The sequence below is a fragment of the Olea europaea genome, chromosome 7 (genome assembly GCF_002742605.1).
Source record: "Olea europaea var. sylvestris chromosome 7, O_europaea_v1, whole genome shotgun sequence".
In the NCBI taxonomy this organism is placed as follows: domain Eukaryota; kingdom Viridiplantae; phylum Streptophyta; class Magnoliopsida; order Lamiales; family Oleaceae; genus Olea; species Olea europaea.
In genome coordinates, this window is record NC_036243.1 from 14,872,645 (window position 1) to 14,900,467 (window position 27,823).

General features: G+C 33.7%; 3 protein-coding genes and 1 pseudogene across 5 annotated transcripts; 1 reads left to right on the plus strand and 3 right to left on the minus strand.

Moving 5' to 3' along the window:
* The first annotated feature begins 960 nt into the window (after window positions 1-960).
* On the plus strand, window positions 961-3,777 carry LOC111397121 (UDP-N-acetylglucosamine transferase subunit ALG14 homolog). The gene is made up of 6 exons (XM_023023869.1): window positions 961-1,167; window positions 1,344-1,552; window positions 1,768-1,907; window positions 3,016-3,162; window positions 3,239-3,298; window positions 3,441-3,777. The coding sequence occupies exons 2-6, from the start codon at window positions 1,372-1,374 to the stop codon at window positions 3,615-3,617; spliced, it is 705 nt and encodes a 234-aa protein (XP_022879637.1). The 5' UTR covers window positions 961-1,167; window positions 1,344-1,371; the 3' UTR covers window positions 3,618-3,777.
* A 269-nt stretch (window positions 3,778-4,046) lies between these two features.
* Window positions 4,047-11,411, minus strand: LOC111397120 (protein REDUCED WALL ACETYLATION 3-like). Of its 3 annotated transcripts, XR_002703152.1 has the most exons (17): window positions 11,073-11,411; window positions 9,367-9,494; window positions 9,095-9,232; window positions 8,941-8,997; window positions 8,786-8,858; window positions 8,158-8,316; window positions 7,621-7,770; window positions 7,243-7,498; window positions 6,486-6,601; window positions 6,321-6,407; window positions 6,126-6,214; window positions 5,869-5,931; window positions 5,671-5,727; window positions 5,088-5,184; window positions 4,832-4,990; window positions 4,407-4,638; window positions 4,047-4,245 (listed from the first exon to the last, which is right to left on the minus strand). XR_002703152.1 is itself a non-coding variant. In XM_023023867.1 (16 exons), the coding sequence occupies exons 1-15, from the start codon at window positions 11,106-11,108 to the stop codon at window positions 4,835-4,837; spliced, it is 1,626 nt and encodes a 541-aa protein (XP_022879635.1). In that variant the 5' UTR covers window positions 11,109-11,411; the 3' UTR covers window positions 4,252-4,638; window positions 4,832-4,834. The 3 variants fall into 3 exon arrangements, 2 of the variants coding, with proteins under 2 accessions (XP_022879635.1, XP_022879634.1); XM_023023867.1 differs by lacking the exon at window positions 4,047-4,245 and having other exon boundaries at window positions 4,252-4,638; window positions 9,367-9,458; XM_023023866.1 differs by lacking the exon at window positions 4,047-4,245 and having other exon boundaries at window positions 4,252-4,638.
* A 1,481-nt stretch (window positions 11,412-12,892) lies between these two features.
* Window positions 12,893-14,877, minus strand: LOC111397122 (probable WRKY transcription factor 71). The gene is made up of 3 exons (XM_023023870.1): window positions 14,329-14,877; window positions 14,010-14,153; window positions 12,893-13,486 (listed from the first exon to the last, which is right to left on the minus strand). The coding sequence occupies exons 1-3, from the start codon at window positions 14,784-14,786 to the stop codon at window positions 13,117-13,119; spliced, it is 972 nt and encodes a 323-aa protein (XP_022879638.1). The 5' UTR covers window positions 14,787-14,877; the 3' UTR covers window positions 12,893-13,116.
* A 9,547-nt stretch (window positions 14,878-24,424) lies between these two features.
* On the minus strand, window positions 24,425-25,978 carry LOC111397123 (annotated as a pseudogene).
* Window positions 25,979-27,823: the final 1,845 nt, after the last annotated feature.

Here is a 27,823-nt window from a genome sequence, read left to right on the forward strand (position 1 = left end):
TGTATAGTGGCAAATGAACTTGAGTATGAGAATGAGCTATCAGCACAGAGAGAGAGAGAGAGAGAGAGAGAGAGAGTATACATACAATTTCCATTCTATGGATTGATTATATGGTGAAATTGCAACCTTTTCATTTGGAATTTGAAACTACACTCTTGGACGAGTTTGTTTTACTGTGCTTAAAACTCGCTTTCTATGGGAACTGGTTTATACATTTCCAATATTTGTGTCTTTGCACGCTGTTAAACATTAAAGTGAAGAGGCTTTTCATAAATTTTAGCCCTTGCATTCTTAGAGGGTGTTTGGGAGATATTTTTATGTAAAATATATTTTTGAATAGTAAATTGATGGAAAATTTATGGTTGAAAAATAAAGAAAAGTTTTTGATTTATGTATAATATTATTTTAATGAAGAATGTGTGGTTGAAAAGAAGAGAGAAAAATACATTTTGAAAAAAATGGGTACCAAATGGAATCTTAATTCTTAGATCCGTGCCCCCGATAGTATCCTTGTAACATAAATATTCATCAAAAATAAAATGAATTGGGCATACTGCTAATTAAGGACTTTCATTTGTAATTTTTGAACTTGTTCCCGTGGAAAAGTTTGGTAGAATTTATAAACTATTTAAATTAAGATGAATAGTGAGTATTATATGTGGATCCTCAAAGTGTGTCGATAAAAAAGTTAGTTTTATCATTTATGAACAATTTGAAATCATCAGTTGACGTACAATTTTTATCAAAATATACTAAAAATCTGATTTTTAATCAAATCAAATGCAGCGATATCTCGTGCTTTCATAGCACTTCCATTAGAAAGAATTGAAAAGGCCTTCCTATATAGCAGCCTGCTCTGGCCCAAAAGATCGAAATGGCCTGCTAGACAGTATCCTTATTTTCACTCAATTTTCCCATATACGGAATTGGGTTGCACCTGTCAACCCTACAACCCACTTATACACGCTTTTTACTGGTAAAAGCGGTTGCACAAAGGAAACTGAAGACACGTTTTCCTCTTTCTTGATAATAAATCTGTATTTTTTTTTTTTTTTTAACCCAGATGATATCAAAGACTTGTCGAGTTTTGAATCAAATTGAAGGAAGTTCGCAGTGTTTCAAGGGGGAAGCAATGGATCTAAGATCCATATCATATTAGAATCAAAAGTATATATCAACTCAACTCAATTTTATGATTATCAATATGTACTTGTAAATTCTTGTTTTAAGATATTTGTAGAAAGGCTGGACCATTAAAAAAATCGATATTCAAATTGATAATCAGCTCCTATTAGGGCTTATGTCATTTGGTTTTTGCTAATGATTTGTGTCATGTAACATAGGAGGCTGAACTACTAAAAACTTCTTGCAATGGATTATAGCAATGGCCGTTTCTTGTCCAGTATGGATTTTCCAATTGTTTTCCCCCTACTGGTTGTTGGTACCATCACATTAATTATACTTCGGGTTATTTACATTATATACCGAAGCAGCAAACCGGTTTATTCTAGGTCACCAGGACCCCTCAGTACACTTATTATTCTGGGCTCAGGTATGGAAATTCGCTTGTTTCTTTATTTTTCATGTTTAAAGTTTGATTCCAGTCTTCAAATAGAAGTTGGTTGAACAATTAAATTTGTTCACTTATCTTCCAATTCAGTTCAGAGGCCCCAATTCTAGGCAACTGGAGACTGAATCTGAGAGTTTCTTTTTGAAGTTTTTTTATTCCATCATAAATTTTGGCCTTATTTGATCCTAATAATGTAGGTGGGCATACTGCAGAGATGCTAAATTTGTTAGCGGTTTTACAGAAAGAAAGGTTTAAGCCACGATATTATGTTGCTGCTGCAACTGATAATATGAGTCTTCAAAAGGCTCGCTTTTTCGAGGATTCCTTGGTGGATGAGGTATATCGCGTTCTATATTTCTTGGACTCTGATACTGTGTGGATCTAGGAGTCTCAGAGTTGTGAGAATTAAAACTTAGGAGTCAGTAATGGATGTCTGGGCAGGGAATTTATGGAATTTGCATGCTATTATTAGGATGCCTAAAGTTGTTCAACAAAAATTTGATAATGGAAAAAGCGAAAATAGTTCTATATCAAAAAAGTAATTTTTTTTAAACTGGAAAAAGGTATTATAGGTCAGTGGATGGATTATTTGCAAAAATCGCGATTTCTTCTTCTGGTTTATGGAATCCAAGAAACGGAGATTAATCTATCCTTGGATCTTGAACGAAAAATAATCACAGAAATTTTCGCACTTAAAGAACTCAAGTCAGAGTAAAATGGTTTGATCACAAAGGATCCATCCACGAGGTGCACTGGACTTCCTATTTAAGATTCTATGATACTAAGCTCTTTAGAGAAAAACTTTGCTATTCTTTATTGATTCTCACGAGTGAATTACAATGGAAGTACAAATGCTCTCTGTTTTCCACCTTACGGTTAGCAGCCTTTCAAGGTCAGGACTTTAAATGCAACAGAAAAGAATGAACCTTTATTGTACATCTTCGCATGAGTTTTATGTCGAGATGTCAGAACTAGCATTTTCAGTGCACATCTTGTTTTTTGTTAATTAGTTTTGATTTTATCTTAATAACTCATGTATTGGGAAGTCATGTTTGCATCTTAGGGATCTGTGGCTGCGATGAGTGTCATGTTGTACTGTACATGGGGACCATGTATAGAGTTGCATTGATTACTTTTGGCAAGTGCACATGATTTCATATCCCCCTTCAGCTTTGAAGTGTTAAGTTTGCTTTCAATTTGTAGATGCTTAGGAATTAATTGATGTTTCCTTTATGTCAAATTGCTGGAAATAGAAAGGTTCTCCATTTCCTTTAGGCAAATGACACATTGAACAAGTAATAAGAAAAAGAAAACAAGAAACTGGAAATGGAAAAATTTCTCTAGTGGGGAGAAGTTGCAAGAAAGAACTTGCACTTTGTTTCCTTGAAATAATTGTCAATTGGACCTGAATTTTATGTATTCTAAAAATGGGTTTCTTGTTTTAGGCAGGCATTGACGTAGTAGGAACTGCTCATTTCATGCAAATATATAGGAGCCGAGAGGTTGGTCAATCGTACATAACTTCTATTGGAACAACCTTGATTGCTATAGCGCATGCATTGTGGCTAATGGTTAGGATGCAGCCCCAAGTGGTATTGTACTGTCCTTTTTTGTTTCAAATTTTATTTCTTATCTATATCAATGCTCACTGCTACATTCTTTTCCCAGATTTTGTGCAATGGCCCTGGAACTTGTATACCCCTATGTGCAATTTCATTTCTTTTAAAGGTTTGGACTGTCCATTTTACTCCTTATTTCTTAAAGAGGCTATTGCACATTGCAAAATTTAATTCTCACATCGACTCCCTCAATGTTGGGAACAGCTCATGATGAATTTTATTTACAACTCAATTTAAAATGCCTCTTTCAGGTTTTCGGGATTAGGTGGTCATCAGTCTTCTATGTTGAGAGCATAGCTAGAGTGAAGAGGCTATCTTTGAGTGGATTGCTTCTTTACAAACTACAATTGGCTGATCAGTTGTTTGTGCAATGGCCGCAACTAAAATCGAAGTACCCTCGAACTAATTACGTGGGCCGTCTTATGTGAACTGGTTTCTTTTATGCACCCGCTGTTACGCTTGTCAAGCTAGCTCCTATTATCTATATCATAGCATAATATTTTACCCATGGAAAGTATTAATTATTTTCCAGAAGTTATTGACTCATCTAATAAAGATATATAATACTTTGAAACAGAAGTTTGGGTAGTCCTTGGAGCAATCTCCGTACCTTTTTTTGTTGTTGACCTGATTTGTGCAAAGTCTGCAATATTTTGTTATTTCTCAAATTGTTAATTTAATTACTGATATTACCAAAATTTCCCTGAAATATCCTTCTTCTTTGGTGTGCTTCTTCAGTTCCCAACACAAGGTATTAACATGGAGTTTAGACATCTTAAAATGTCAATCTTATTAACAAGAATAGCTCAAGTAGGTATATATTGAATATTGTCATCATCTTTAATCGACGTGGGATATTAAACCTTAACACTTATGTATATATCTTGATTGAACCTTGTAAATTCTACAAATGAAATGCTGTGAGAACAAGTGACCCAGGTTCCAGAAAATTAACTAATGACTCACTTTATATATAACAAAAAATGTTTTAGCAGGGTGGCGAACCAGGGGAGAAGGCCGCCACTCCTCAAGAATATTCAAGCAAAGCTTGGACACCTGTGTTATAAAAAAAAAAAAAAAATGTTTTAGCAACTAAAATGTAATTGTTTCTACATTTTCTCCTAATCCTTGATTCACAACATAGAAGGGATTTGGGGGGGAGAATTTGCAAAGGGAGGGGTAAAAAACGAATTAAGCTTGGAAGTCCACAGTCTTACAAATGTTACCCTCTTATGTGACTATTCTTTTTCTCTGTCAAAATCTGGACACATTCTGTGACTGAATTGCAGGAATTGTAAGGGGTATTCCACAAAATTGTTTGAAACATTAGCCACACGAACTTATGTCTGAAAGCAAGACCATCCTGTCCTATATTGTCCACGTATATTCCACTCTTATGTCCATCAAGAAATATTTTTACCGACGACTATCACTTCTGATATTCCATCCCTGGAGAAACCAAATTGTTCTTTTCAGAATTAAAAGCCATGTAGTATAAAGCATTATCGACATTAAGAGAAGGAATTTATCCGAAAATAGAATAGAACACACTATTAAAATATCAATGTCGCACTTCTGGCTTCTAAAATCAGCGAATTGTGCTGCGTGTGCAGTTTAAAGTAAATGGCATTAAAGAACTTACTGATTAATAAGGAATCTGAAGAAGAATGAACGAAATGCAATATAAACATGCAGAAATGGCTGCTCCGGCAACAAAATTGTTAAGTAGTTTTCGATTGTCTCTAGTGGGTATGAAAGCTGACTTCAACGTGTTGGTCAGTTCAAAAATCCGATATGATATCTGCAATGTTAAAAGAGGATAACAGATGAATTGCAGAAAAAATAAATAAATTACTCAGTAAACTTCATTTCAAAGATGGACAGACAGATTTACTCACCAAGATGTAAATGGAAGTCGTGAGCATGAAATTGAGCAGAGGATACTCTGGGATGAAAGAGAGTAGCCATTTGGGTTGTCCATTAGGCATATTTGATCTGTGCACATGAGATGGCTCAAGTCAAATTAGCTTTAATTGTATTTTCATATCGGTCAGACAATCATGAACATGTCTAATAGTTTAAAATTTTACGGATTCTCACATTCACCTTACAATATCATCCAGATAAATATAAGACGCGTCTGAGTTTTCAATTCATACACAAATGGAGATGATTGATGAAATATGCATCCCCAGGAAGTGTATTTAGATTAAAAGCCTGTTAGGGAATGATTTTTAAAAAAATATTTTTTCCCCACACTTATTTTCAACCACACATTTTATAGGACTTATAACCGTTTCCTATTTTTTAATCACACATTCTCCAAAAAAACATTTTTCACTTGGAAAAATCTCTGCAGATAAGCTCTAAGCCTACATGCACATACAGATGGTTGACATATGCAAGCATTACAGGTAAAATGACATCAGCGTTTCAAAAACTAGTATAAACAGCCAAAACAGAAAAAAGAGGTGCACCCACCTCAACCAGATGTGGAACTGGGAAATATATGTTTCCAAAGTAACTTTGCCAAGCCACCTGATAGCACAGAGCATTTGTACTATTAAAGTAACATGAAAATAATATTCCATGAATCTTCACAAAAAATAAACAATTCATGCAACTGAACGAGAAATTTAATTTAAATTACTTAAATGAAGAAACCAAACAAAAACTTACGCGAAAAGGGTCAAAGAAAAATTCCTGATATGCTGACTAAAATTCCTCAAACAAATATAAACGCTGTAGCAGAAAGAAGGCAAATAAGAAAGGAGACATATTAGATAAAAACTTTGGGAAGCACTGACTTGAAACACTGTTATGACTTTCTAATAGAAATTTCCATCCCCAATTAGAAAAAAGATGACATTGGAAATAAAACAACGGAAATGAAGAACTTGGGTTAAATTAAATCAAGACTCAATTTCAGTACACACGTAATGGGTATCCATGATGTGTAGGGATGAAACTTGTTGTATGTAACCTTGTCCATCTTGTATATACCTTCGTACCACAAATAGCCAACCTAAGAAAGAATAGCAAGAAATCAAATAAGAAATTAATAAGCTATTGTTTTATGATTTCTGTACAAGCAGATATCAGTTAACCAACAACTTTATAGTTTAACTTACAATCAAGGCAACCGCAACAATGGATGTTTTGATTGTGCGCCTACGCTTGGTTTCAGACTCCTCCAGTTTCTCCATCCACTTTTCAACCTGCAATGACAATCTCTCAAATTTTAATATTCAGTGCACCAGACATAACTGCAAAGGTTCAAAAGTTAGAGATAGTACTGTGGGGTGGAAATAGGCATAGATCATTCCTATGATCCATATGTAACGATCAAGCCCAGATCTAAAATGCCATTCATGCAGTCGAGGAATATCTGGCTTTGCGGGATCAGTATACCCTGTAGCCGTGAAAAAATGTGAGGCATTTAAAGATAAAATATTTATAGAAATAAACAAGTCGACTCTCTCTCTCTCTCTCTCTCTCACACACACACACACTCACACTCACAGAGAGAATGTTTCTACAGTCTTGAAGTTCCACAACAACTTCACGGCTCCTCACGAAAGGAAGAGAAGGGGTGTACGTTAGCATTTATATAAATTGAAGTGAGTAATCAAATTTTATTTTGGATGTTTCTAATGATACCTAACTGATTCCAAGGCTAACTATGGTGTAAAAGTACAATCCACCCACAGAAGGCAGAGAAACAAAAAGACAAAAGAAGAGTGTTCACTCTAAGTTCCTGATAAGCCACCCATACGTTTCACATATGAGAGGCGTCACAAGAGAGGAGCTGACTAGGAATTGTTATTTTTTTTAATCAATTGGATCTAGTGGGTCATTTGGGGAGGGAGTTAGTTATGCATGTGTCATGTTGGTTAGGAAAGAATAAAGAGGCACTTAAGTTTTACACCTTGCTGTTGTGTTAAGGATAAGACCAGATTATTTTTGAGTAGGTTCTATCAGTTCCTTAGTCTACCAAGTTAAAAGTGGCAAATAAATAAGATTTCAGGAATGTAATAAGGCTACATTTCTTACCTAAGAAAAATGTGAAAGGACTCCAGACAAGTTCAAAGACTCCAGGGATTTCCCATATCAAGATAACCACAATAAAGCACATAAAAAATTTCAAAGCCATCACTGATTTTATCTCGTTATAGTTGTGGCCAATACCAAGGGCCCCGTACACCATGAGTGTGAAGAGCGTGTGCATTGGGCAGATATAGTACAGCATGTAGTCATTGTTAAGAACAATACAACAGAAGGCCACAAAAAAGTTAAGCCTCCACATCATCTGCAAAAAGGAAACAATCTAGACTCAGAATCCTGATAGAGATTAAAACATGTGAAATGTACATCCAGATTCTGTTGTTTGGGGGACAAAGAAAAACAAAATGATGAAATATTTAGACTCACCTGAGTAAATCGAGCAAGACTAAAATCCTTCCTGATGTAATAATAGGAGAAATTTCCAAAACCAGTCATCCAGACATATGCAGCAATAAAAATACGAATTGCATTGTACATCTCAGTTGCAGCAAAGTAATGATACATCAAAAATAGAACCTGATGGGAACATGGAAAGAAAAGCATACAATCTCAGAAACTTTGCCGGTAGAGAGAAAACACTGGGCAGTAGCCAATATGGGCAATATATTATCAACTGCAGATATTCAGTATCAGCTGAGGGAAAGCAAAACAACAGAAAATGCCGAAAAGAATCCTAACTTCCACCCATAAAAAGAATGTCATAACAGGTCATGAGATAACTTAGAGCAAACAAACAAGAGTACACAAATAGGCAACGAAGGCATGTGTATACATTTTTCCTTTGTCCTGTTGAGTGGAATGGGGAAGGATGCTACGAAAGAAGCATCAGTATTAAAATTCTTCTCCTACCTATATCCTAAGCATTAACATAATACAGAAATGCTTTATGAAAAAATGCCTTGCCTGCATCCATCCTTTCCACTCTTCTGTCTGATGGCGATTAAGATACAATATGGCTTTTCCAGAAAAGGCTGACTTGTCATTGTGTTTCTTGAGAGAAGTCATTGCTGAAGCTATGATAAGAAGAATGTATAGGAAAAGGAAAAGATCACGATTGTAGCTCTGCTCAAGAGGGAAAAAAGCCACAAAATAAATTAGTATAAAGCATTTGAAACTCATATAATAATAAAAATTAGACAATATCTGTTAGGCATGAGATTGAAAAATAAATCTTACAGAAAAAAGAAAGAAACAATTGGACTCCGTGTGGTTAAATAGCGGGAAAAATTTGCTTTTACGTGCAAAATATTTTATTGTTTGAATTTGTAGTTGAAAATGAGTATGAGAGTTAAACAGTTTTGTTTTAAAGGGAGACAAACATGGGCTTAGTTATACTTCTAACACAAAGACCAGTATTTAGATATATCATTGGCAAAAAGATAATCCACCAAATGCTAACTAGTTACATGCATTGCTATTGCAACGTGTAGGTCTTGAATATAGATATGAAGAAAAGTATTTCACAGTGAATTTTCTACGGAAAGGTTCATAAATTCTGACTTTATAAAGAACTAAGAAAGAGAAAGAGCACCTTGGTGGAATCTTCAAAAAAATTTGTACGGTCACATGTGTAGAAATAGAACAGAATAACCCCTATTTCGGACCTACACAAAATCGTGATGTCAGTTATAAAAAGAATAAAATAGAATCTTTAAGAAACTACAATAAATAATATCATAAACTCACATAGCTCTTAATAGTGCTCGATTTTCGAGTAAAAATGAGTCCTCCATTGTAAGAAACCTAGAAGTCAAGAAGAGTATAAAGTAAGAAATATCATAAAAACACAAGTCAAAAAGAAATCAATAGATAGATGCTATAAGTTTAACAGCACATCAACCTAATTAAGTTGGTTTTAACGGATGGAGTGGACAACTTCGCAGATGCTGATTTTACAAGACCTCCTTCTAACAACACTGTCCTATCATCTTTTTTGATTGCTTCATTCTCCATCTCATCCAAATTATTATCTGAATGACTGCAGCCCAGAAAAGTAAAGCATAGAGTAAGGTGATGTATAATTTATAATCTTGTAATTTCACATTATCTTGAGTGCTTTTGGGACATAATGAAAGGGGTAAAGAGGCATGGGAACGGCCGGGTGACGCTCACACTTTAGACGGGGATGGTGACTTCTTATATTCCAACCACTCAGAGTAAATCCACGCAACAATGACTGGAATGATTCCAAGCAGAAATGACACCTGGGCATGAAAAGAAAAGGTTTCACCGTATGTATACTGCATGTAGTTTAAGAAAATAATAATGATATGTAAGCAGGGTATAAAAGATGAAAAGAAAATAAACTAAATAAGCAGACACTGTAGAAAATGACAAAGGTAATATATTGCTGGTGCACTTTACGGATCTTGCAAAAGACATTTTATCACAGAGGACTTTTGGAAGCCAAGGATTCAGTTAACCTTTTCCATTTTCTTTCCTGTTTGGAATGAAATTTCCATCCAACATATAAACATTAAGACATCTACAAGAGGCTAATAAAGCAAAAGAACTAAGCCCATGGTCATGGTGATCCATAGCTCTTTTTGGTATAATAACAAGCGCTCATATTAGATGATTTAATAGATTTTATATTTAGAGGGTGTTTGGTAGGAATTTTTATGTGAAAATGCATTTTTGAATAGTAAATTTATGGGAAATGTGTGGTTGAAAAATAAGAAAAAGTTTTTGATTTACGTGTAATATTATTTTAATAAAGAATGTGTGGTTGAAAAGAAGAGAGAGAAAAATGCATTTTGATAAAAATGGGTGCCAAACAGGGCCTTATTTGCATTTCACTGGGGAAGTCAACATTAGAGACAAAATCTGTTGATTTAGAAGTCCTATTGTAACTACCTACCAAAACCTCATTTACAACTAAAATTTGGGAGATAAATATATTAAAGAGAACTTTACTGTGTTGTCCGAAATCAGATGGCTTGTTTACTAGATTGGCCTTAACTTATGCTTTTTCTATTAACATTTGGATACATTCTCAACTTAAATAAGGTATCCTTCTCCGGGAATTAAGTACCCATTCAATCAGAACTTTTTTCAGAAATGTGAGCAAAGATAGCAACTTCCTAGGTCAGTGATGTAGCCCGAAGGTTCTAATCATTAATTACTTCTAAGTGAAATACATCATAGATTCTTTAATTGGAAATTATACTTAAATTTAGTTTCTTATATTTTAAACTAATTTTCAGTTGGAACGTCTTAAGAGCAGGCCGATTACTAAAAAACAGAATATGATTTGTACAAGATTCGTTGCACAACTAATTCCTCTAGAGTACTAGTTCTCTCTTCATCCACCCAAGTTCCTCGGTTTTTAGCTGTTCTATTTGAGGCAATGCTGTGATAAACTCAAGGTCAAATTTCATCCTTTAAGAACCATTTAAACGACATGCACCAGGTAAAAATAGCTGATAAATAGAATGTACCAACAAACGGTAAGCAATCAATTATAGTTCAGCCAAAATAATCACAATTATCACTAACTCGATTCAATAGTTAGCTAATCAAAACAACACCGATCAACTATAAACTCAGCTTTCACTGCTTTCATTTCAATTATTACATGATAGACACCCAATAGACATCTCATTACAATTTAAATAAAGACTAATCAAATTCAAGCCAGAAACAAAATTGATTTTCAAGAATTCAACTCCAAAGATCTAAAGGAAAATTGTATCAAATAATCAAGTAAACAGAAAATCAGTGCCCCCAACAACTTCACTTTCATCCGCATTGCAACAAAAAATCCGTAAATTAAAAAAAAAAAACACTTAAATGGAAAATATAAGCAGAAACCGAACCTGTCCAGGGGTCACAGGTCCGGGGGCCACCGCCATAACCTCAAATCCAATAAATCAACGATCCAAAAAATGTGAATCTAAAGAATTCTCATAGATCGACTGAATAAGCACCTTGAATAAGCACCTATGAAGTGCATATATTCACGCATATAGAATCGAACTGGAGGGAAATAGGGACAGGGCGGGAATATATAAGAAAGAATGAGCCCAAAAATGGAATATGAAATACGAGATCTAAAGCAAGAATGCGACGTCGTCGTTTGCTTCAAGATCGTCGTTTGCTTCAAGATAACACGTAATTCAGTAGAGATGTCTATTTACACATACCAACCGTCAATGGTGGTTGCAGTTTGGTTTGTGGTACTTTTCTAGTTGTTATTTCCTATTAATTTTGTTGAACAAAATAAATTGAATTTAAAATGTTTTAATTTTTTTAATCTAAATGGGAATTTTATTTTATTTTTTTGGGGACTACTTGCAACATTTATTTTCTACTTCGTGATGTGTAATAAAAAAAAAAAAAGGAAAATTTTGTTTATTTAGCGAAGGATCGACAAGAATTTTGCAGTTGATCCCTAGTATGCGTTGACGACAATTATGCTAAAAGATTTAAGATTTATCTCAATGAGTTGACTCGTTTAAGAATATTAACATTGAATTAAACAAGATAACTTGTTTGAAATATAGACACGTAAAATTGCTCATTAGTAGATGAATAACTAGTAATATTACTCGATGGATTTATGGGGATCATATAATTGCATTAATGAATGGGGGACCGACCATAGACAAATGATTGGAATGCCTAATGTTTTTTCATCCGGAGAATTAATTGACATATTAAAAAAAAAAAAACACTTTATGGTCCCAAGAAATTGAGCATCGAATGAATGATACGTTAGTATAGATTTTGGTTTAATTAAGTTTAATCAACGTTCAAGCAACATAAAACTTTGGAAATTATTATTATTATTATTTGAGTACATATTCTCTCTCTCTCTCTCTCTCTCATTTTTTTTTTTTTGTTGAAACATATTTGTAGATGGACTTGGATGTATGCATGGCCCAATAAACAAGCCTGGATGTGTAACTAAGCTTTAGAGGATACATGAAAATTGGAATTTTGTTATATAATGAATGGTAAACTATAATTGCTATTAAATATGTCATTGTATTTGGAAAATTAGGAAGAAGCCTCATGTTTGAATTTTTAGGAAGCATGTTTATCATAATTAAAAAATATATATATATTATGCAATAGGAATACGTTTGGAGACAGAAGTGTAATAGAAAATTAACTGAACTTCATTATTTTTAGTCATACTCCTCATCATCATACGCCACTTCTCTAGTTCATGGCGAGTTTCATACTAGCTACTTGAAGGATCGATTGTATGAATTTATCATTATACTCTAAATTCAAAAAATTTATAGCTTCCTCAAAGTCCAAAACATCGCTGGTATCATCTCTTGTTCTCAAGTAAGAAGGTGTCATATCTTCGACAAATGTGCTCTCGCTGGGGAGTATTGAGTTGAATTTTGTGACAACTTGTAAGCAGAAACTCCTTTTAAGATGGCTAGAATAATTTCTATTTGTAAGATTTTCTTTGAGGAAAATATTAGAAAATTATTTTAGTTCCTTGTATTATACTCTAAATAAAAATATTAAAAACAAGAAAAAGCTTTAGTAAATGGAAAGAATCTTGATTTTCCATTCTTGCTTTGAAAATTCTGGGAAGTAATCAAGTTCCCTACGCACTTCTTCGTATTCTCACACTCGAAAATAGACGGGAAGATTAATGATGGAAAAGATGCCTGAATTGGGAGTTTTAACAATTAATTTGCATGCAAATGTTAATATTATACAGACTGAAAAGATAAAAAGCCTTCTCTTAAGGAAAAACTACGAAATCACAGATTCATAACTTGAATCAATACTATTCGAAGTAAAAGAGACGCATAGGGTAGAAAGAAAGATAAAGATAGTCTGCTAAAGCTATTCATATATAAGGATCAAGAGAAGTTAGAATTCAATCAGAGATTTTCAGGTCTCTTGCTTGGGAAACGCAGACGGAATAATGTCTTGTAATAACCCGTAGTCAGGAATTTGAAGCTGCTCAAATGGTGTTAAATTTTGCTGATACAAACCACTTGTACTTCCAGCAGCTCCATAGTTGTACATGTGAGGGATCTGAAGTAAAAATTCTTGAGGAAATATAGGTCCTTCTTGCATTGACAGTGATGGTGTAAGCATTGAAGGAGACAGCATTCCAGCTACATTTCCTCGGAGAGTGGCCGGAACATGATGATTATGTTGTCCTTCATATGTCGTGATCACGACTGAAGGATCTAGAAATGACCTCTCAACGCGTTTCTTCACCGGGCATTTTTGAGTCGTGCACCGGTAATAGCTCCTGCAATATTGGGATATAAGTTTCTTTCAGTAATCATATTCCATGTTGTTTTAGGCAAGAAAACTAGCCAGAAAGGGAAACAATGATAATTCATGAAATATAGTGACCATATTTAGGTTTTCATTCATCTTAATTCTCCACACCCAGAAACTTCATAATTTTTTCCAGAAAAAAAAATTCTTGCAATTGATAAATTAGAAAATTCTTGGAGTATGATTTATTATTCTTCTCCCCATAATTTTTTTTTAATCCCTTTTTCCCAGTGAAAGACCATAACCCTAAAATTATATTAGGGTCTCACAAATTTGAATCTGAATATGAAACAAATTTTTTTTAATGAAAAACTCTTGTATAAAACCCCTTTCTTGGTGTCAATTGACAGATCATTACATTGCATTTACATTGAAGAAGAAGCAAGTTAGACCGGAAAAAGTTAAATACTAGTAGGTATACATTAAATCTTTAAATTTGACTAGCTAGAAGAGCATTAATACTGCAAGTAGAATCAATTAACTAATAGAACCTTGGATAAGGGCTATTTTTCACAGCCTTCTGTCCATATTTTCTCCATCTATATCCATCTTCTAGATGATCGACCTCGCTCTTTGTCATGAAAGCAAATCGCGGCTGTTTTTCCTTCTTCTCTCCTTTGTTCTTGGTTTTAGTCCTGATATGCATATAACAAGCAAAGTCTAATATAGGTGATGGACAAAAAATTTTATGTTAATGAGATTAGACTCTAGATATAAGGGAGTCGCAATAATAATTCAACTAAACACAAAAGAAATTGTGGGAAATTTTATTCTCGAAATTGGTCATAGAAATGCAATTTATAACCCTACTCTTTCTTGGAGATGTCTTCTCCATCTTCAATTGCTTCTTTCATTGGGTTTTCTCTCTGGTTCTTGCTCGAATTTTCATTGCCAACTGCCTCTGTAGAGGAGTCGGATATTGAAGAATTAGGTGTAGCTGGAGTTTCGCTAACACCCACAAAATCTCGAGTTCCCACTACTATTGATTTCTTCTCATCCTTCACTCTAGAAAATGCCTCAGAAGACGATGTCCTCGACAAACCAAAAGCTCCCGCAAGAGTGTTATTATCATTTGATCCATGCAACATCTCGGTGAAGCTCATGTACGAAGGATCAAGCATTTGTAGATTGTGAAATGAAGAATCTGCTGCAAGGGGAGTATATGCAGAAGAACTGCTGCCGGAGAATGTAAACCCGGCCGTGCCGGAGCCATGCCGATCGTTGTAATATGGCAGGTGGTAGTACAGATCTCTGTGTTCTTCAGCCATGGACGGAGGAGGAGAATCAGTAGAAGAAAAAGAATGATAGGTTTTGACAGGAGCTTTACTAACAAGGTTCTGATTGAGGGTCTACTATTTTTATATTATTTTCATATATATATAATAAACATTGTTGTAAAGCTGGGGACCCCGCAGTATAAATGAAGTTTGACAAATTTTCATAAGGGGATGGTGTCATTTGCCACTAAACCTTTCTTGGATAACATCTTTGCTCTAATTTCTTTGTTGTAAAACATTTGAATTATTCAACTTTGGTAAAATATTACTTTTCCAAAGAAACTATTTTAAGTTTGATGTGGTTTGCCAAAAAGTTCGATCAAATTTGGCATAGTAAAGGGCAAAAGATCTAATTTCAAGTTTTGATGTTACTTGAAAATTATCCATGTTTTATACATGTAATAATAATATATCGACATATACATGTAGAGGTTTGTTGAAGATATAGTTTAAATAAATGAACAGATTGCTAAAAAAGTATCAGCTGATAATTGATATTATAGTTGGGGCAATTTTATCACTGTTCTATTTTGAATACCAGAGGGCACCAAACTCTAAGCTAATACATTCATAAAAAATTCAATGTATTTTAGTAAAATTGGACGAAGTGCAATGTTTTGCATAGGTCGCAAAACTATTCAAAAATCGAGACAACCTAGAATACAATTTCTTTATAAAAATTATAAATTGATTGTATTAATTGACCAAAATCTTTAGTTTAAGCTAAATTACATACCATTTTATAAGAATAAGGTGAAAACTTTAATTAGTTTTTGAAATGAGTGTTTTTGAGGTAAAAGGATGAGTTGTTGGGGAGAGAGGAAAAGTCAGCGATGACTAATGTGGGTTAAGTCACAAAGGTCCTTATTTGAGCAGCAGTCAATGTTTCAAACTTTGGCTACTTGGACGGATTAGCTTTACACGTGTCCCCATTGGCACCGGCTTTTGACCATGACTCGCCACGTGCGAGATTCCCTATGGCTCACCTGCTTCCTCTATAGCTGTCTTCCCTATTGGGCACCAATCTCATTTTCGCTGTCCCCATCAAAATTATTTTCATTTTTTTGGATAAACCGGCAAGCCTGCTCGTCGGGTCGAACTCTGGACAGGCCGAACCGAATCCAATTCAGTTACTCGACGTTTAATTTAAGTGGATGATGCTTGTAAATCTATCGAAATGTGTAAATAAAAATTAATTTAAAATATTCATAAACAATTCATAAACATAAGCCAAAATACAAGCATGATAAACATCTAAACCCGACCAAAATGGTGCATTGGAATTAGATCTCTAAATTGAACATGTTTATGTTTTTTTTCTTAGAAGACTTGATTCAAGGGTTGAGAGTGTACACAAGTTGATGACTGAAATAATATAATTTGAATTGACAATTGAGAGTATGTACAAGTGGGCGATAGAAACAACATAATTCAAAACTAGACAAAATTTGATTTTCCTACATATAAATTCTATACAATACTTAAAATGCATGTTCGTATCTACACTTAATAAAATACTCGAATTGACGATCGATAATATGCACAAGTTGACAATTGAAATATTAGAATTCAAAACAAGACATAATTTGACATGTCGAGAATCTAAATGCTATGCAATGCTTGAAAATGCTTGTACGTATCTACCTCAATAGAGTTGAACTGGTTTTTGTTTCTTTACGCAATCAATATGGGTTTTTGAATTTAACTCGACAGTTTTTAACATTCATATTATCCCACGTATGATATGTACTATACAGCGTTATAAAAATGTCTATAGAGACAAATAATGTGGCCGAAGTTAGGCGAAGTCTTTTAGTCCATTAAGTAACAATGAACGCAACGAATGTTACATATACTATAGATTAGATTTTGAATTGACATTGTACTATTAGTGTGAAACATACCTTTCTCCAATCCTCATTTTGCTTGACACCAATAATGGATTAAACCCATAGTGCTTTCTTGATACTAATTACCAAATATTTGAATAGAAAATAGATTGATTTTAGAAAAAAATAATAATAATAATTATCAACCGAAATTGTTGATTTATCAACTTTCATCAATTAATTTGGTAAAGAATTAGGATCAAATTTAAATTCAAGTTGTCTTTCAACACTTTCAGACAAAGAAGGGAGAATAGAATCGCCAAAGATAATTACAAAAATCAGAAATTGAAAGCAAACAAAAACATACGATTTAACCCTTCTTTGGTGGCGAAAAATATTGCTTTAAATAGTGAAATTCGATAAATCATTTCTTCAGACAGAAGAAGACTATGTAAACACTTACTCGAAATCTCACTTATCAGATTCCATTGTGGAAGACACAATTTTTTCTGAAAAATTCGTCATTACATATAAAATATTTTATTCTGTGAATATATGGTTGAAAATAAGCATATAATAAATAAATAATTTCTGCAAGAATGAAAGACAAACAGATACTTAAAAGTGCTTCGTTCCCGCTACAGAGCTCCAAATTACAATATATTTTTAAACTCACTAATAAGCCCCCTTTTTTTTCCCACTCATCAAAAAAGAACGCCGTCCTAATGTCTCTTTATATATGAAGAAATATTAGAACATTATAACAGATATACAAATTACCAAAAATACACTAAAACGATACAACTTGCCTTAGGAGTCCTGGAGGAAAATGAAAAGTCTAGTATTTTCTCCATTTTTTTTTTGTTTTATTTTTTGAAATCAAATCACGAGAACCCTGCGGGATAACTCAGTGGTTACGTATTGGGTATGCTCTCTACTGATCACCAGTTTGAGTCCCCCCAGAGTCATTGAGGTGAGTACTTGATTGTAAACTTCAGAGTCTCGTGGAATTAGTCGAAGTGTGCATAAATTAGTCCGGATATCCACGGTCATTAAAAAAAAAAAAGGTCAAATAGTCACGAGATTATTTTATTCGTAAAAAATAGAATACAAATTTATGGAAGGAGCATGTGACCTGACCTAACAAGATTGGACAACTTAGAATAGTAAAGAGAAATGAACTAGTCTTAGATATTGTATTATACCCTCGTTTTGTCAATAGAATGGCTCTAATGGTTTTATTAATCAATAATTTATGCCCTTATTCATAATTATTGGTTCATTTTAGTCTGGTCATATTACATGACTTTATTTCTACTTTATGGAGTTGCTAAGCAACAAAATTAGGCATCAAATCACCAATGAATGGGCTTTGCTTGCTGAGTTTTAGAAAGATTAAATCAAATGTCACATACACTAATTGGCAATCGCCAAATTCAGATAACGTGCCAAACATATTTTTCAATGGTATCTATCAATATTTTTTTTAAAACTAAAATCATATCCCTACTTTTGAAACATGGGAAAACAAATTAAAAACTAGAATAAACATACAAGCACGCAGGTTGACGTCGAATTGATAATTCAAAATTTGTCAAAAACACTAACATTACATTAGTATATGAGGAAGCTCAATCGCAACAATTAGGGCCGTCTGAGACAAATAGGACATGACATTTTCACTGGAAAGTTGATCCAAGGTTGTGAGTCTGTTCGAGCTAGAAGACTCCACACAAATGCCTAAAATGATTTATATACGTTAAAAGGTATAATTCCACATCGATTAATTATAAAAATATCAATCAATGTATAAGGATTTAAGCTACTTTTTTTAACGAGATTGACATTTTAAGATGAAATCTCAAATCTTAATAAAATATACATTTCTACTGAGAGGTGCAACTTGTTAGATGAAGACAATATCAGGACAATAGGAAAAATGAAAATTTTGAGAATCATGAAAATAATAGAAATTCATTTTGATTTTAAAAATGTAGCACAAATTATACTCTTGCACGTCATGAATGTCATTAAAAATATGATTTTTTTCATTTTTTATTTTTTTACTTGTAAGTTCTAATATAAAAAATATAGATTTAGGTAAATTATATTATATTCAATTTCAGGATTAGGTAAATCCGTATTTATATTAAAATACAATATCCTTATGTTTTAAATTAATTAATAATCGTGTTGTTAAATTCTTACTTTATTAATTTTTTTTTTACATTTTTAGTATTTGAAATTACATGAAAAATATTTTAAATTAGAACCGGAATATTGACCTTTTGAAGACACTAAAAAACATATTCTAACTGGAGCAGTACAAAGTCAAAAATTTAAATTATAAATATTGAGAGAAATCTTATCAAATTATTAAAGCTTTTTAGATTATTTTATTATTCCAATTTTACTTACTTCGATAGTATCACTCATCCAACTTTTCTCGAAAAAAAAAAAGGAAAAAAGAAAAAACAACTTTATGCAATTATTAAACAGGTAAAAAATATTTTCTTGCTTATAAGTCAAATAATTGCTTTTGATGGTACGGGATACATTAAGATACTGAATAATACACGTAACAGGATTGGACTTTTGAATGTTTACAGAATAAAGAAATAGCATGAGATTGTTGACTCAGTACAATTGGGTCCATTAACATGTGACATAAAATTATGGTATTTTGGCATTGTTATTGGAAGTTTTATCAATCGGGCAGGTTATCGGTTAGGTGCGTATGCTGAAAAAATTTAAAGAATCTTTAGATGTTGACATTTTTTTTTTTTTAAATTACAAGATAATTCCGAATTAATAAAAAATAGTGTATATTATTTAAAAAGGCCCTTTCCAATTTATTATATCATATGATGCAAAATAGACGTATGCTATAAAGGTAGGCACACAAAGACCAAAAAAAGACTGGTTCAAAGGTTTCAATTTAGCAATTTGTTAGTTGCCTTTGACATCATTACAATTTTTGTGGATTGGACTAAGGAAATCATGTCACTCGATCATTACTAAGTGCTTGTTTGGCAGAAATTTTGATAATTGATTTTTTAACCGTTAAAAATAAAGTGAATCCTATCTGTAAAAGAATAATTCAAAAATGACGGTTGAAATAGTGAAATAACTGTAAAAAAATTGATTTTAATTGACTTTTAAGCTGTACCAAACAAGCCTAAACAAGAATAAAATATATATAACGCAACATCGTCCTAAAATTACTAGCAATGGAATTCAAAAAGCACAAAATTAAGCCCCCGTTTGTTTCCAATCTTTTGCCCATTAAAATGAAAAATATGATCGTTATCCATCACGTCAAGCTACCATATTTGACTTTCTATCTCTTGTTTGGGGCCCGTAGCAGCTATATTTTTCATTCTCATTTTTACATTAATGTGTACGAAATGGAGCGTAAATGTTGAACTCACACTTACTGAAAACTTGAATCACTTGATTTACATTCTTAAATCTCTGGGTACAATATTTAAATCTGAGTTGTTCAAGTTAGTGATCTATTAAAAGTTAAATAAACTGAGAGGTTATTCAAAAAGGTTTTCATCTATCATACTGCTCCACTTAGAATGTTTTGAGTTTGTCAACTTTTCCATTTTTTAAAACATCATTATTTTATAATTCATTCCACAAACTTGTAAACAAAACAACAATAATCAAAGCAATTTATTCTTCATATAGTCTCTCTAGTGGCTTGGTTTGAAACTGAATCAAGCTTCCAATGTGAAAACTACTCAGTGTTAGATTATGTCATCAGTCAGAAATTGTTGAACTGTATTGTTAGAACTTAAGCATTCTATGTGCAATATGTTTTAATAAACTCTTGACACCATTTGTCATGAAGTGCGAATTGGGTTGTGCTAAGACTAACACGATTCTATTTTGAAACTATTCGTATCAACTATTTCTATTTTGATTTGACAAGTCTAAAATTACATGGTCCTTGAACAAGCTATTGACGCAGCTCGTGCAAGGACACATTTATCATGTCAAAATCAAATTGTGCCGAACAAGAACGATCTAATTTTGAACTCATCCATTTCAGGTCGTCCTTGACCCTACGTATCTAAAATTATCTAGACTCCATCGGCACCACGCATGGCCTCGGGCGAGCTCAGCACAGCCGGATTATAGAGGCAATCCTTGGCCCGACCCAACATATATTATAAAACTAGTCACTAGTCAGTTCAACGTGCATGACTAAAATGACTATTTTACTACAGAAAATGAAAGATCTTTCTTCACTTGAGTATTAGATTATTACGTTGATGGATCATCATTTAGCACAAGCTAAGAAAAGTAATGGGCAATCATTCATTGAAGAATCTACAAAAGTAGGGGGTTGACGGGGTCATATAGCAATGTTCTCTTTTTCTGTCATTTTGTTTGGTATCTTTCAAGTAATTGTGTTAGTTCATCAGTCAAGGTCATTGAATGACTCCTTCCTAATCAAATACACAAAGAATGCGAGAGAGAGAGAGAGAGAGAGAGAGAGAGAGAGAGAGAGAGAGAGAAGAGAGAGAGAGAGAGAGAGAGAGAGAGAGGTGATACAAATAAGGAATGAAAACCTGAAAAGAAAGGTGTGAGACCGGAGCAAATACACAGCATCACTTGAAATTTTCCCCAAATATACTCAATAGTGTGAAAATGATCTGGTCCCCATGGCCATGGCGGCCCTGCCCTGTATTAGCTTGGCATCAGACTGGCTCAACCCGTTTGAACCACTAAGTTATCATGAATATTTGGAAAATATATTTCTCCTATAGAAGAATTGTGAGATCAATCTTAGATAAGGTGCCAATGAAACAATCAAGAAGTACAAGTTGTCTTCTTTCTTGTTATCATGTCATCTACAAAGCAAATCACACACCGTGCCCTTTTATAAAATTTCATGAGGATGCTACTTGCCATGTACTAATCTTTTCCTCTACCAAATAAAAATGCAAAAAATTAAGCATTTAATGGGAGAAAAGCTGTGCATGCGAGAAACTCCTTTGGTTTATGAAAGACAATGCATCATGAAGCTTTTACCATGTGCAGAAAGTTCCTCAAGAGTACCACCATCTAAATACAGCAATCTTAACACTTAATCTAGATGACTGTATCCTATGAATCTCTTTTTGACACTCCGCTTCATTCATGTCATCACGTGGCACATAATAAAGCCCAGAAACCAACTCTTTTGCAATAAAATCAAGTGCATGACACCAAAACATTGACCTTAATGGCAAATCTACTGAAAGTTTACTAGTTCTTGATGTACATGACAAAGAATACGTATAGGGAAACATCTAAGACTGCCACTGTTTAATGAAGCAGCCTGCTAGTATAATTTCGTGAACAGCTGGGCTGGCTGGACCTCAGCCATGGATAACATAGAACAAGGTATACCTTCAAGAATTTTTAGAAATAAGTTTCCTATATTCAATGTAATAAAGTACTCTAGCATGAAATTCTAGTCCCTCGATAGGACATTACAAAAATCTTATTTTTCTTCTTTAATATTGTCTAGCACTATTCAATCCTCCCCAGTAAACATGACATAAGTGCAATTCCTAATCAATCTAGCCATTTGACAAACATCACGCCAAAATTTTTGGTAGAAAAATTTCTACCTAGTTTAAAACCGGGACTAACCCCTGAAGAAATTGATTTGAGCCTTTGAGCTGGAAAGAAGAAATTGATTTGAGCCTTTGAGCTGGAAAGATTGCCAAGGCTGTCTATCAGTTTCTGGAGGGACCTGAGTCAAAGAGTCATTGTTTCTTTACTACAAATGCCCATGATTGGAGCTTCTAACTGCATGTTTGTCATTGTTGTAATCACAAAATTTGTACAGCCTCATATGTGACAAAATAGTTTGCGACTACCATGAATAATGTCCTTGTTGGCTTCAATTCAATGCAGACGTCTGTCCTCGAAACTCAGTGACGACTTTCCATAAGATCAGCAAGGGTAATCTTTCCCCAGTTACCAGTATCCAGCCTTTCAAACTGTTTATATATATCTGTGAGATGTCTTCCTCTGAAACCTTACCCATCTCCATGAGCTTGTAAATAACGTAAATTGTAATCTTACTTACTGGCGTATACCAAGTGGAAGGGAAACAAAATTTAAAGAGAGAACTTTAATACAACTCTTCTGAAAAAAATATAAATATATTCATCATCTCAACAAATTCGTGACACATTGATGCTGAACCATTCAAAAATAGAAGTTTCAAAGAAATTTGATTTGACTAAACGCCATATAAAGTATTTCCATTTATATACCTAAACTTGATTATTCTAATCCAAGAGTATTCTATGATCCTGAACTTGAGGCACATTTAACAACCGAACCTTTTAAGAATGTGAAGGACTTGACCTAAATGAAAAACGAACAAGAAAACAACATCTATAACTAATCCCTAATGACTGACCAGATCTAACTCGTCATTTACCAGAACTTAGCCCCTGTTTGAGCCACATTATTTTCAAAAAAATACATTTTTCAACAGTGATTTGACATCATTTCAACCACACATTCTTCAATAAAATAATATTATACACAAATCTAAAACTTTTCCTTATTTTTAACCACACATTTTCCATTGATTTGACATCAATAATGCATTTTTTCCCTATAATGTGGCTCAAACAAGCCCTTAATATGTTTCTCTGGCGTACATTTCCTTACAGAAACCAAACAACTTTCATCCATCAGGTGAATAGCCTCAATTTAAAATGCTCAATCTCTACATAGTGTAAGTACTAAGAGGAAATCCATTTTTCCAGGGAAGTGGAAACCTGATATGAAATTTTTATTTATTTAGTTGAGCTTTTTATTCTTTATAGTCTAAGAAATTTTAGTTGAAACTCTAATGAAGTTTTAAATTTATATTTTGGATTGAATAATAATACTACAAAGTGGACCAAGAGAAACCATGTTATCTCAAAATCAAACTTAAAATACCTGGACTAACTGCCTGTCTAGTAAACAAATGACATATTGTAAGAACTAAAAGGAATATGTTATTTGCTATACTGAGATATTGTACGTATCCATCTAGTGGTTTAGTTGCCAGTTAGTCTTCAAAGAAAAAATAAACACACAATTTAGTCCAAAAAAATTGTTAATTTTGGGATACAGACAAATTATTCTTAAGCAACTACAGAATGTCAATGAACTTCCATAGACACAATAAGTTAACACTTATATTTAGTTGGACTTCTACACTAATACCTTTATTTACCATCTTTATTAAAGGATTAATAAAGTTAATCCTTCGTTCCATAGCCCGGGGCTATTATTATTATTATTATTATTATTATTATTATTATTATTATTATTTATTTATTTATTTATTTATTTTTTTGTTGGGATTTTTTGGTCTGATCACTCATCTCTACTGCATGTTAGTCTCTAATTTTATGAAAAGGATCTTACATGTCACCGCGCAATATACCCTATTTTGTTTGATATAACCTTTATAATGTGTTTAACCAATAACTTGATAAGCTTAGATCGTCTCTTTGAACCAACAAATGGAATTAGAAATCATAAAGTCCCAAACTGTTTTCTACACATGAATCAATATCCTGCACCAAGCCTAGTTAATGATAATCTTATTAATGTCAATCCCTTCCATTTTCATATTGATCAAGTATAAGTGATATACCAAGTCTAAATATCTTATTCATAGTTCATATTATCCATCAAAGAGAAACAAAATATCATAAATTATTTCATCTTGCACATCCATCATTAGATTTTTTTTTTTAATGACCGTGGGTATCCGGGTCAGCTTACGTGCACTCCGACTAATCCCACAAGACCCTGAAATTTATAGTCGGGTACTCACATCAATAGCCCTGAGGGGACTCGAACCAACATTCATCATTAGATTGTATCAAAGAACTTGTCAGAAAAGCATATTTATCAAATTTGAAGTTTATGTAACATAAACTCTGTCAAAGAAAACTCTTAAAATGTATATATACCCAGCACAATTTGAAGTGTTGTTATCCTTTAGAGCTTAAATGACTCAAATGAAGTAAATAGAACAAAACATTAGCTTTGAAAGTTAATTAGAGTGAACGAAGTTATTTATCTCACAAAACCATTATAACTAATATCGGCAGCAAGAAACTGCAGTTATGTCCTGACCGAGCACTCACTTGGCCATCCTTCTATGTCGTTCGCCAACTCTTAATTCAGCCAAATAAAGAAATGCCCGAGCAACAGCAAGTGTCGACTCAAGCAACCAAATGGATGCAAAAATCCCATCAGGCAAAGAGGTGAATGCCCTGTCTCCATATCCAATAGTAGTAAACGACATGACTGACAAGTAGAATGAAACCACCAACTTTGACATCACGACAAATTGCATAACAGCAACTCCAATTCTAATACAAAGAACCACAACCCCCAATGCAGATGCCACCTTAATCTGAATCCTCATTCTCTCCTTCGCATCAATTATATAAAATCTAAGGTCGTGTGATCCCCTACCCTTAATAGTCCTCAAAAGATAGTTCTCTTGCATATCAAGCACATAACTAATTATTCCAGAAAAAAAAAATATCAAAAAGACCAAATTCCACAAGCACAAACATGATGGAAAACAACATGGTTGCAGTGCATATCGCCATATCCAATTGTACACGTAGTGGCAATGCAAAAATACAAACTATCAACCACATTACGATTCCAGTGCCCTTAAAATTATCGCAGTTAAAAGAATATATAACCACACCAAGAATCAAGTATATGATCAAGAGGACAAGAACTTTTCTTACAATTGACGTTTTCTGAAACTGGGGTGGCTTCGATACCAATTAATGGTGGAATTCCCTGATGACAGCCATGGCTGGTTCAGTCTTGCACCTGTGGAGATTACTCTTGAGCACTGGATCGTTAGGATCAATCAACCAAGATTGCCGGATTTCCATATCAAGATTGGATTTTTGCTGTTAAAATTTGAATTTTATAGGCTTTAAGGCTTAGGAAAGGTCACACTTAACGTTAACGCATCAAGAAGGGTTGTAGCGATAGAGTCTTTCAAAGGGGAAGATGACGATAAAGGGGACCCAAAAAGAGTCTATCTTTTTAGGTAAAGAGGCAAGAGAGAATGGCGTTGGTGGCGATGGCTGAGGGCTCCAGGGTTGATATAAGGTAGGAGTGGCTCTCTTTCCATCTGTTTTTAACGGAAAGCCAGTTTTGGGTTGGCCGGTATACCGGATGAGGGCGGTGGTGTAAGACAATTTCAATTGTGAATGTTAGTTTTGTGGAGAGACATGCTCTGTTCGATGGATGGAATTGTGTAAGCATGCATTAAGAAAGAGAAATATAGAGGGGACGTTTGCTGTGTAGGAAAAGAGGAAATGGATAAAAAGTTACAACTGTGATATATGCATAATTGGGACTGACAATTAGACATGAGGGTTCATGATGAATAAAAAAAATCGTGATCCCTCTCCTATGATAATATTGTCAACCACAAGAAGAATAATTCAAAAAGTTATATGCTGTCAGATTCTTTAATATCTTAGATGACAAAATGCTTTAAAAAATTGTCAATATCGTAGTTCAATCATTTTTTCTACACATTTAAACTGTCAATCTAAGGGTTAAACTCTGGTAAAACAGAATTATGCTGTGAAAAGTTTAGGGAAAACAAAATGAGGAATTTTTTAAAATGACATCCGTACAAAAAAATTAAAGTAAAAATTGCTTCTGTTTTAATTTTAATTTTTTTAATTTAAAATGCATTGCTTTTTATGTAAGACCTTCTTTCGTAAACTATTTGACACTATAGTCAATTATCGTTTGGCCCCCATTTCATGTAGATGAAAATGGGTGGAATAATATTTTTTTTCAAAAAATAAGTGGTTGGAAAAAAAGGAAAATTTTCGATTTACATGTAATATTATTTTGTGGAAGATTGTGTGATTAAAAATAAGAAAGAAAAAATGAAATATAATGGGATGAAAATTAATGGGGGCCAAACGGGGGCTAATGTCATGTATTTTCTTTCACCATTATCTATATAATAATATGGTTGACAAAGTGGACCGAAAAATTCGGACATTAGTGTCCGGGGGGGGGAGGGGGGATAACCCACAAGCTCGACTTGGGCTAGGGCTCGTGAAAGGTGAGCCGAGCTCGAACTCAGCTTGTTGCTCGAGGCTGAGCTGAGCCCACGAGCTCGTGATTTTTAAATTTTTTTTTAAGTTAATTATTTATTTTTTGGTAAATTTGCACTTTTTTTTGGTAAATTTGCATATTTTTTGACGAGCTCGGCCCATGGGCTTGTCAAAAATGGCCCACGAGCCGCTCGTGGGATATTGAGCCCCCTGCTCAACTCGAGCTCGTCATTTGACAAGCCCGAGGGGCCCACGAGCCAAGTTTTAATGAGACAATGAGTCACTCGACCCGTTTGATATCCCCAGACGGATCCCAGAATAAATTGTCTAATTATTAAAAAAAATCAAAATCTGTTTAAAAATTGAATCCTACTATTGAATCTACTCGTTGACATCCTTACTATGGAGTATAAAATGGTAGAGAAAATTGAACCAATTCCAAGAGGTGGCAAAAAAGCCTGGAAATTCAGCTTAATATCGAAGATCCGTTGATTTTAGAATTTTTTAAAACTTAAAAAGGATGAAACTGCCTTCATAACATGCACTCTAGATCTCTTCATATAAATTCTTCACATGAAGAAAAGACAATCTCTTTTCTCAGTTGTTGCATCTTATTGAAAGTTGAAAGCTAGTCGACAATTTTATTTTGTTTCTCGCGCAAAGGTTCCCCTTTCTGTACAAGTAACTTTATAAAGTATTAATTACTTTCTAGTGTTTAGAATTTTAGGAAAACATGAAGAGAACCTGCTAGTGACTGGTCATCAATCAATTGCTTGTCCTTGATCGCTAATGGCCGACAAAAATGTCCATGCAAATGTTAATTAATTATATGAATTTATCTCCTCACTGAACTTCAGCTTTTAAATAGAGCGACTCAATGTGTATCAATCTTGTCAAACCCACTCGTACCTAATTTGGCTTCCGGTTTACAAACCACATAATTAAGAGATGAATAGAATTTACACTCTCAACCGATCCTCTTCATAGATACCCCACGAGTTTAATCTCAATAAAGCAGATTAAAAAATGCAAGACACAAAAGTGACAAGATCTGTATTTG

Bases quoted from the DNA above. Each gene is read 5' to 3' on its own strand.
- LOC111397122 (XM_023023870.1), bottom strand. From the start codon at position 14,786: ATGGCTGAAGAACACAGAGATCTGTACTACCACCTGCCATATTACAAC. The intron at 14,154-14,328 runs GTAGGGTTATAA...TATGCATATCAG, and splicing joins GAAGACATCTCCAAGAAAGA to GACTAAAACCAAGAACAAAG. The intron at 13,487-14,009 runs GTTCTATTAGTT...CCAATATTGCAG, and splicing joins AAAAATAGCCCTTATCCAAG to GAGCTATTACCGGTGCACGA.
- LOC111397120 (XM_023023866.1), bottom strand. From the start codon at position 11,108: ATGGCGGTGGCCCCCGGACCTGTGACCCCTGGACAG. The intron at 9,495-11,072 runs GTTCGGTTTCTG...AACTACATGCAG, and splicing joins GACCTGTGACCCCTGGACAG to TATACATACGGTGAAACCTT. The intron at 7,499-7,620 runs GTGAGTCTAAAT...TCCTTTTTGCAG, and splicing joins GTCTTGCTCGATTTACTCAG to ATGATGTGGAGGCTTAACTT.
- LOC111397121 (XM_023023869.1), top strand. From the start codon at position 1,372: ATGGATTATAGCAATGGCCGTTTCTTGTCCAGTATGGATTTTCCAATT. The intron at 1,553-1,767 runs GTATGGAAATTC...CTAATAATGTAG, and splicing joins ACTTATTATTCTGGGCTCAG to GTGGGCATACTGCAGAGATG. The intron at 1,908-3,015 runs GTATATCGCGTT...TTCTTGTTTTAG, and splicing joins AGGATTCCTTGGTGGATGAG to GCAGGCATTGACGTAGTAGG.